This window comes from Hibiscus syriacus, unplaced genomic scaffold (genome assembly GCF_006381635.1).
Source record: "Hibiscus syriacus cultivar Baekdansim isolate YM2019G1 unplaced genomic scaffold, ASM638163v2 tig00111342_pilon, whole genome shotgun sequence".
Taxonomy (NCBI): Eukaryota; Viridiplantae; Streptophyta; class Magnoliopsida; order Malvales; family Malvaceae; genus Hibiscus; species Hibiscus syriacus.
In genome coordinates this window covers 207593-217908 of record NW_024063066.1, presented here as the reverse complement: position 1 = coordinate 217908, position 10316 = coordinate 207593, and the positions used below count along the sequence as shown (strand labels likewise).

General features: G+C 30.6%; 2 protein-coding genes across 2 annotated transcripts; one reads left to right on the top strand and one right to left on the bottom strand.

Moving 5' to 3' along the window:
* The first annotated feature begins 2989 nt into the window (after window positions 1-2989).
* Window positions 2990-3657, top strand: LOC120159083. Its single transcript, XM_039169752.1, has 2 exons — window positions 2990-3481; window positions 3558-3657. The coding sequence occupies exons 1-2, from the start codon at window positions 3052-3054 to the stop codon at window positions 3608-3610; spliced, it is 483 nt and encodes a 160-aa protein (XP_039025683.1). The 5' UTR covers window positions 2990-3051; the 3' UTR covers window positions 3611-3657.
* A 534-nt stretch (window positions 3658-4191) lies between these two features.
* LOC120159074 (mRNA cap guanine-N7 methyltransferase 1-like) lies at window positions 4192-8024 on the bottom strand. Its single transcript, XM_039169742.1, has 13 exons — window positions 7784-8024; window positions 7288-7427; window positions 7131-7199; window positions 6974-7045; window positions 6323-6424; window positions 6114-6170; window positions 5804-5942; window positions 5276-5340; window positions 5139-5189; window positions 4953-5015; window positions 4652-4775; window positions 4461-4522; window positions 4192-4328 (listed from the first exon to the last, which is right to left on the bottom strand). Exons 1-13 carry the CDS (start codon window positions 7857-7859, stop codon window positions 4230-4232), a joined length of 1119 nt encoding a protein of 372 aa, XP_039025673.1. The 5' UTR covers window positions 7860-8024; the 3' UTR covers window positions 4192-4229.
* Between the last annotated feature and the right edge of the window lie 2292 nt (window positions 8025-10316).

The following is a 10316-nucleotide window of genomic DNA, read 5'->3' as shown; positions in this document are numbered from 1 at the left end:
AAAATATTTATTATATTATTTTCCATAATCTTTTTGGGTAAACTATATCAGTGATCACCTAACTATTGTCCATTTTCATTTTGACCGTCATTTTTGAAATTTTGTCAATCAGGTCATTAAACGGAACGATTAACAAAAATGCTGACGTGGTGTTTAATAAAATTTGTATTACATATTTAATCCTTATTACTTACACAATCTATCATATTGGTTATAATTTTAAATTAATTTAATATATTTTATCCTCCAATCATATAACTTCAAAATCTTTTATAATACATAGAGAATTATAATTTGATGATTTTATCATGTCAATTGTTAATTTTCTAATGACTAAGTAGATTTTAAAAAATAAATTTTTTATTCGAATAATATCAATTAATTGTTAGAAGTTCATCAATGATAAAAACAAATAATATTTTACTTAATTTTTTAATAAAAAATTAAAATGTATCTTAATAAACATCAAAATTGTAACTCAATCTATATGAGACTTACAAATATAGATATAAAACAATATTAAATAAAAAAAACATGAAAATGATAGAAAATATTATAAGTATTGTTACTCGAAAAAAAATACCATGTGAAACTTGGATTATTGTATACATATCGATATCAACAACTACAAAATCATCTCAAACATATTTCGTTGTTGATCCACTGATTCTCCTTTTCCCCTTTTTTATTTTAAATCATCAAATTATAATTCAAAAATATGAAGTTATGTGATTGGAGGATAATTCTCTATGTATCATTTGTTAATATTTCAATATAAAATATTTGAAGTTATATGATTGGAGGATAAAATATATTGAATTAATTTCAAAATATGATCAATTTGATACATTGTGTAAGTAATAATGAATAAATGTGTAATTATACAAATTTTGTTAACTGTCACGTCAACACTTCTGTTAATTGTTAATGGCAAGTGGTTTGATTGAATGCATTTAAATAGTTTAGTGACTTGATTGACAAAATTTCAAAAATAGTGATCAAAATGAAAAAGGGCAATAATTAGGTAGTTACTGTTATAGTTTACCCAAAAAAGATAATGAAAAATAATATAATAAATATTTATATTTTAACTAATTTACTTTTAAATTTTAACTAATTTATAATTATACGATGAGTTCTTAAAATTTTAAATTTATATAAATTAAATGAATGCTCATCGTTAGTGGTATCCAACGATACTCGTCGAGCGTTGTAAAATTTTTCATATTTTAGACATTAGTTTTATAAGTATGTTATGAGGGTATTTTTTATATATATAACAGATATAGAATGCACTAGAAATTTATGCATTTATGCTATTTATAATTTCATTGTTTATAATAAATTTATATTTTTTTTCTTTATTAAATTAAATTTAGTTTATTGTACACTAATTTATAAGGCAAAAAGGTATAAAAGGTCCTTGTACTTTTGAAAAAACTCAATGTGATCCTCGTATTATTTTTCTCTCATTGTGACATTCCAACTTAGAAAATAAATCTAATGTGACACTTTGACTAACATTTTTCGTCGTTGACCATTATAGTACTGACGTAATAATCCACGACGGTTGATAATGCGATAGATTACATGACGTATGGGCTAAATCGGCCACGTCAGCACCATGAACTATCACGTCAGCACTGTAATGATCAATGACAAAAAATATTAGTCAAAAAGACATATTAGATTTGTTCTTTGAGTTGGAGGATCACATTAAGAGAAAAATAGTAAGAGGGTCATACTGATTTTTTTTCAAAATTACAAGGGCCTGATACTTTTTTACTTATTTATAATTACATGTTATTTGTAAGGATATGGCCAGCTGAGAATGCCAAGTTGGTCCATCTGTGTCAAATCATATGGGTGGGTCACCTACAATAGGTCCGTTAGCTCCTAACCCAATCATTAATATATTCAACCAACTTTCTCCACTTGACTACAAATTTTACTGTCACTCTTTTCATTCCCAAAGTGGCAAATAAGGTAAATAAAGCACATCTTTTGTCCCATTTTGTCAGAAAATTCTTTTCTTAAGATCTTCTGGGAATAGTTCCAAATACCAACAAACTCTGAAACTTAATAGCCTATGGCTCTATACACAACCGAAAAATCAAATTAAATTTAAAAAAAAATCAAGAGTCTAAACTGTGGAAGATGAAATTATATATTTGCCCTTCGGTTACTATTATGACAAGGACTTCGAGTGTTGGGTATTTTGTTCTGTCTTTTTAACTGCAATATGCAACCGTTACATGCTTCATGTGTTAACCAAGGTCAAGATTGAGTCGGTTTAATTTGACTAGATTGCCCTTAAATGGGTTAGTTAACCCTAGTTTACGACCCATCATTGTGATTAGGGTTAGGGTTTTTTCCTTTTATAAAGAATAATAATTTTGCTTGCCTTAGAGCAACATCCAAATCTAACCATGAAAGATTGGGATTGATTGACCTTTTGTCCATTGCTTCTTCTCTTTGGTAGGGTATCCATTTTTTTGAGCAAATTATTTGAGTTTTGCTTGTCACAAAAGAAATGAAAATTTCTAAATAGTATATCATTTCTATTATATTTTTTAAATAATTTCTCATAATAATATGTATATTTTAAATAAGAGAATGGAATAATTTCTTTGGCATTGCACTTGAAACCTAATACAAACCAAAAATAAAATAATGTTTTTATCAGCATACCATAAACTTAATTGATAATTATATATATATATATATATATATATATATATATATATAGTAAAAATAGTAAACAAAACAAAAAGATCTATGAATATTCCATTAATGTTAATTAATTATGTGATAAATTACCAAAATAATTAATTAAACTCTCAACTTCATATTCTATAAATTGACATCATTCACCAACAAGGACAGAAGAGTCATTCCAATCTTCCAATCATATTTTAAAGTCTATTCCACATTATTTTTCCTTTCCATCCAATCCCCATTTTCCTCTTAATCCATATATTTTTTTTTATTTCCATATCCTTTTTCTCTTCATTTTCTTTTCCATCTTTCTATGCATTCAAAGCATCATCCATGGCAGCCTATAATATATCCACTATATTTTCTCTCTTCATTCTCCTTTTCCCTCTCTCTTTCTCATATTCCAAATCAACAATCCATGATCTCCTCGTTTCAAGAGGCTTACCAGCAGGCCTACTCCCAAAGGAAGTGAAATCCTATACGCTTTCGGATAATGGAACCCTGCAGGTTTTCTTGGACGGACCGTGCTTGACCAAGTATGAGAACAGGGTGTTTTTCGACAGCGTCGTAAAGGCTAACCTCACCTATGGCAGCCTCATCGGTGTTGTCGGGTTGACACAGGAAGAGCTCTTCCTTTGGTTGCCCGTGAAAGACATCATTGTGGATGATCCTGGTTCCGGTCTCATCTTGTTCGACATTGGTGTTGCTCATAAACAACTCTCTTTGTCCCTCTTTGAAGAACCTCCTGCCTGTAAACATCGAGGTAACCGGTGCCGGAATATTCTGTATCCCTCCCCCTTGTTATGTTTAATGTTTACTACTAATGGGAATGTTTGCAGGGATGTTGAAAAATCAAGTGAGAAAAGAGGAAGAGTTGGAGGCTGTGAGATGAAAATAAAAAAAAATTCAACCCAAGTTGTCTCAAACTTTTTCCTTTTTCCTTTTTGTTTAATATATAAAATAACTAATTAGGGGTTTTTTCCCCTCTTCCAATCATAGTTAAATATAAGTAAATTTAGTTTATGTTTAAGAGTTGCAAAGAAGTGTTTCTTCTTGAAATCTGGCTTACTAATGAAATTAGAGAGTAAAATCTTTTTATTTCCCTTCAATATGCTTTCATTGTCATTGGTTTTCATCCAATTCAAAGATATTATAATAAAAGTTTACTTAAATTATTAATGAAATCATTATTGTAAACTTTTGCTTAATAAAAGTTATATTATAATAACTACTTTGTTTTACGTGGGATAAGTGTGTTACCAATAAAATGGTCCCACGTGCAAGTAGGATACATGAAGCATTTATTTATTTGCCTTTAGTTTCTTGCCATTATCACAGTCTTTGCACTTTTAGTACAAAATTTCAGTCCCAAAACTACAAATTAATTGTATAAAGGTTTCGTGCAAACCAAGCAATGTTACAACAAGAATCTGTAGACCTAGAAAACTGAATTGCCATGATATATGAAGAAGGAGAAGAAGAAATTCTTTGGGATTTATTAGGTTCTCCTGCTAAACATCACTACTAATATGCAGGATATCTTCTTTTGCTATTTGCATCTGTCCTTTATCTTTTCTACTATTTGTTTGTGACCGTTCCGGTTGGCCTCGCTGGAAAGAAGATTTTCCGACAAGTTAGTAACATCGAATTGTAAGGGAACTCGAAAGATGGCTAAAGTCAATGTATGCAAATAGCAAGAGGTGATATATGAATCTAATAAGATTACATAATTTGGAGCCAACCTTCTTTAAAACGAATGTGAGGTATAAATAAGCCACCTCCCATTCATCTGCAGATAATGTGCCTGGAAATCACAATCGAGAAACAAAGACCAATTTATAAGAGTCCGAGAACGTAAAAAAAATGAATAGCAACATGTTCCATCGAAACGAGACAATGAAGTGCTGAAGAATTTGGGAAACGATGAACTTACTCTGGTCTTGGTTGCCATCACCTAATGCACCAAGCCTCCTCATAAGCTCTATATATTCCGGTTTTTTCATGTACTCATGCACAAATTCGTGCGAATTTTTGACAAAAACTAGCTCTAGATCATACTGCAAGACCAATACAAGAAGCCAAAACCATAACTAATTTATAGTACATGATAAACAAAACAAAAAAAAACCCCATGAAACTGTTCCGAGGAAACAGAGGTTTGAATAGAATAGTATTTATATGGCTAGAAACCTCCATTTTCTAGAAAAGGGGTTTGGCATGATCAAGCATTATACCTCTTCTGCTAATGACTTGAAGAGATGGAAGGGCACAATCCATTCGGGGCAATCGACAGCATCCTGCAACAGTACATCCGAATGTAACATATTATTCTCTCAAATTATGATACTAAAAATAAATAGAATTTGTGATATTTGGTGTGAACAGCCAATATCAAGAATAGATATCGTAAAAAACAGTACCTCTAAGTGAAACTTGTACTTGATACCAAAGGGACTTGAAGATTTAAATTTCTGAACCATGACGTAAAAGAGTGTCAGAATAGGATTAAACATCAATATCTTTCTGCAAATGTAGTTGCAAAACAAATGTCATTCACCTTGTCGGAAAATTCTTCATCAAATCGTATCCAGTAGACACTGTTGCCAAAAGTCATTCCTTCAGCTGCATAGTTACAGGGAAAATAGCATCCCAAATCAAGAATGAAGAATTCAGTCTGTCAAGCCCAACAATCCTAATGCTCGAAAATGTCGGGGAAGAAACGACAAGAAACAGAAGAAAGCTTTACACTATAATAGTAGCACACTCTAGAATGGAAATAGTTAATTATGACTAGATAACCTAAAAATGTCAAGCCTAAAACTATGTTATTGCTTTGCCAATTGATCTAAAGAAACCATAAATTAAATGATGATTTAGGCACCTACATATTTGTGGAAACCAAATTTCCTATTTAATTCTATTAATCATGTAGTTATATATCGGATGTTTCTTAACCATAAGTTTCAGTTATTGCTTTACTTAACTATCAATTTTGCATAAAATTTAATCGAGTTATCTGTAGAGAAACAACTTTCTATAACATTTTCTAAAGACAAGAACTACAAGGCAGGTTGCAATAGTAAACCTTCTCTAAGCTTTTTGATTATCACATTGGCATCCGGCATTGTGCCGATGAAGGTGCCTCCAGGACGAAGTAAAGATGATACATTTGCCAGTGCCCGACGTGCACGTGCTTCTGTAGACCAGGAATAATGCATGGCAAACTGCAAAATCCAAGAGTGTCTTGTAACAGCTACAATTATGGCATCAGCTAAGGTGACAAATTGTTAAATAGCTTCAAAATATCTAGCTAAACTTTTGTGGTAACTTTATCATATGGAAGCAGAATAGATGTAATACTAGATTTTTCCAAATTCCAATGGCACATCAGTCACCTGGCAACTGCAGATATCAAAAGGACCATCATTAGCCAAAACTTTATCGAGGCGCACCTGAAAATCATCAACTCATAAAAATTAGAAAAAATATCTTGCAATGCCTGCTAAACCATGTACATCCTTGGTTAATAAGTTGGTCCCAAGGTCCAATTTCCCAAAAGACATTTTTTCACTGGTAAGATAAAGGTTATCAACAATCTCATTACCTCAAAACAATCACCACACATGAGACGGGCAGGAAAAGTGAACTTTTTGCGACGTTGATGATGGTCTGCATCACCATTATATCGTGTACGACAATCTTCAATCTGTGTGCATAAATGGAGAATGCAAAATCAATATTGCAATTTGTGACACAAACATATACCACAGAAAGGATTACTTTTTCCTGCTGCAGTTTTCTACTTTCTAATTTCCTTTGGGGTTTGGAGGAGCATGGGAATGAAATGTGTTTAGATAGAAAACTTGACTGCAGGCTATTGAAGGCCTTAGAAGCGCACAATTTATCCGGTATTTTAAGCTAGAGAATATCTACACTCCCATGCACTATTGCATAAGACACGTTTCAAAAGATTGTATTTTGATAAATATTTCAAGAAGTCAATAGTAGAACAACCATTCAACAAATCCAAGGATTAATTCACATGTGTCTACTTGAAGTCTACTTGAAAACAAATTCAACGTGTTGCTGCTGCAAATGCAACTGCTTCAAGAAATTAATAGCTTCGAATAATCATGGTATGTGCTCAAAAAGGCCTAGATAACAGATAGATTGCCCACGACTTAACTGAGCTGCAAACCGGATAAACATGTAAAGAAAAATAAGAAAACGATAACTGAGAATTTTAGCACTTTACCGAGCCTTCAGCTATATCAATGCCAACATAATAGTCAACTTTTGCTTTATCCCACTTGATGAGATCACCACCCTAAAACACATAAAAACAAGCCATAAAACAATGTCTAAAATACATTGAATAAGTAAGCAAACTAAAAATAAGGGTCCCAAAATACCTTGCCGCAAGCAAGATCAAGAACAGCATCACCCCTACGAGCATAAAGCTGAATCAAGACACTTTTAATCTGTCCAATTCAGAACAAAATAAACGAGAAATGACTCAGCAAATATATCATAAGTTTAGAATGCAGCTCATGTGATTCGACAACATACCCAATTATTCAACTTCTTTAAGTGAATGATCGGACTCGCTTCTCGTTCTTCCAAAGTTTGATTTGTTCTTGAACTATAATGATCAGCTACTTTCCTAGCAAAAATCTTTGTGCTCTCGTCCTCCAAAAATTGTGCATCACCTAATAGTAATAACCCAAACAAATTCAGCTTCTTAATAGAATTTTAGATTGAATTCTTCATTATCAGCTGTAAGCTGGGAACTAAAAATTGGGTTCATTTTCAGTCCTCAAAAATCCAACTTTAAAACCCATATTGCATCATAACTCAATGTTTCACTTAAAAATCAAAATTCAGGGTCTTTTTTCCCCGTTTTCATGAATAATAAGTGAATTTGACGATTATAAAAGCTTCATTACCTTCTTGAGAAACTGCAATTCAATAAAATATAAAATCCCAAAGCTGATAACTTGCATAATAACAAAACTAAGCCATCAAAAACCCAGAAAAAGGAAACAAATCCCGAAGAGAATATTACCTTGAGGGTTAGGTCTGGATCGGGATTTAGATGGACCGGAAGAGGAAGGGGGAGATTCCGGGTATCCACGTTTCATAGCCAAAGTTGTGAAAATTAAACTTGTCTTGTGAGGTTCCTCCAAGAAAAAGGATCAAATGTGCGATTTATTATTAGATCAGATGTTTTCTGGGTTTGGGTGTGTTTTCGTTGGATAGAAACTGAAAGGAACAATGGGAAAGTGGGTTTTGTTATTGTTTGTGTGGGCTTCGAATTGGATCATTCGAAGACTACTTCAGTCCAGAATTAAAGCATGTTATCCAAGTGATACCTATATTATATATCATCTATTAAATGAAATGCGAGTAGGGGTGGCAATCGGGTGGGGGAACCAAAAACTGTGGGGATTTGAACCGATGGGTGGGAAAAAAATTGAAATCTTCACTCAAAGGAATGGGAACGGAGATTGTTATATTCGAACCGCGGGAATAACCAAAATGTATCCGTGTGAATAATCGTGTGGATCTCCGAAAAATATTCGTAGGGATCTATGATATTTTACAAAATTTTAAAAATATAATTATAATCATTTACCTATATACCCGTAATATATATTTTAATAAAAGTTATATATGATAAGATTGTGAGATTACGTATTGCCACTTTTACATCTCAAAGGAACTAAAATTGAAGTTTAGATATTTTCTAATTTAATATACATTAATTTATTGAGATTGAAAATGATTAAAATTGTATATATACATTGAGTGTTAGATGAATATTTACGTTTGAAACTTTAATATTATAGATAGAGATCAATTTGAGACAATCTAATATATCGTACAAGTTTTAGGTGTTGTATTGAATTTCAAAAATATTTGTTTATTTTTTGAGATGAGGAATAACTGAAACCCGCAAGGATCTGTAAGGAATAGATATGAGGACAAAAAAAAATATCCGAAATATATAATGGGGATTCCCTAAAACTGTCCCCGCCCCCGACTCGTTGCCACTCCTAAATGTGAGACTTCAATTTTAATTCTCGTCAAAATATTAAGAGTAAATGGAGTATTTAAAATTATTCAATTACAATTTTAATAATAAATAATTTTAAAATATTATTATAAATAAATTATTTTATTTATTAAATATTAAACGAAATAGTATTGTAATCTACTTAATAATAGTTTAATCATTAAAATTTATATAATTTATCAACTTAGTGTTAATTTAAAACAATTCAATAAATTTAACCTTTAATACTTAAAAATTTTATTATTTTAATCTTTGTTATTCTTATTGTTCTTCTCTCAAAAATATTATATTACTGATGTTGCTTCATGAAAAATATAATTGGGTAAACTACTCTAATAGTTACTAATGTTTGAGTAATTTTTTATTACAGTTTCAAAAGTAATAAATTAATCACTAATATTATCGATTTGTAACAAAATAGTCACTAACTATCGATTGTAACAAAATGGTCACTCCACTGCTATCTCTATTAAATTGATGATGTGACACAGTTAATAAAAAGATTAATATTTAATTTTACGTCTAAGTTATTTCCAAAACATCAAGTATGTCCTTAAATAATGATTTTATATCTAAATTATTCCAAAACCTTTCTAATTTCTATTTTTTAAACATCCCACCATCTAGGGGTGTTAAACACACACACATACAAAATTAAAATTTTGTCCAAATCAACTATTAGTAATTTAATATAAAGGAATATTCACTTTGAAATAAATAAGGGTATATTAACACGTTTAGTAATTTAATTTTATTCTCTCTCCCATTTTACTCATTATACTTTGAAATAAAATCGTCATCTGACTATTTATTATGTTCCAAACTCGTCATTTTCTATTAAAAATTTACGACAGTCTGAGCTGAACGTCAATATGTTGACTTTGATATGATAAAATTCGATCACAGAATCTCAAATGACTATCATATCTCAGTCATCATATTGATATCCAACTCAGACGACAGTTAACTTTTTAATAAAAAATGATGGGTTTAGAACATAATGAATAGTCAGGTGACCATTTTGTAATATAATTTAAGTTAAGATAAAAATAAAATATATTTATTAATTAAGATAGGATTAAAATATATTTTTAGTTAAGATAAAAATAAAGTATATTCAATAAGTTAAGAAAAAAATAAAATATATTTTTTAATGTTAAGATGTGATTTTAAGTTCAGATATATTTAATATTAAGAATTTTAGATTATACTACGAAACAATATATATAAAATATATAGTCTATATTAAACAAAAAAAATGAACTTGGCCTACTAGTTGAGCATCTCCTTTCTCACCCAATGGCTATTAGTTCAAGTCTCATGTTTCATTCTCTACCATTTTTAATTTTCTTTCCACCATAGGGTGATACGCGTAACCTACTAATTGATGGAAACTAAATATATTAAATCAAAATAAATTAAATCCTCCAATTGAGTGGCAACACGTGTTATTTGGCACTAGTGACACGCGATACAATATGATTTAAAGATTAAATTTATTTTAATTTATTAAATTAGGACC

Coding starts and splice junctions, on each gene's coding strand:
- LOC120159083 (XM_039169752.1), top strand. CDS start 3,052: ATGGCAGCCTATAATATATCCACTATATTTTCTCTCTTCATTCTCCTT. Junction 3,482..3,557: donor TCCTGCCTGTAAACATCGAG/GTAACCGGTGCC, acceptor GAATGTTTGCAG/GGATGTTGAAAAATCAAGTG.
- LOC120159074 (XM_039169742.1), bottom strand. CDS start 7,859: ATGAAACGTGGATACCCGGAATCTCCCCCTTCCTCTTCCGGTCCATCT. Junction 7,046..7,130: donor TTGATCTTGCTTGCGGCAAG/GTATTTTGGGAC, acceptor TATGTGTTTTAG/GGTGGTGATCTCATCAAGTG. Junction 6,425..6,973: donor TTGATATAGCTGAAGGCTCG/GTAAAGTGCTAA, acceptor TTATGCACACAG/ATTGAAGATTGTCGTACACG.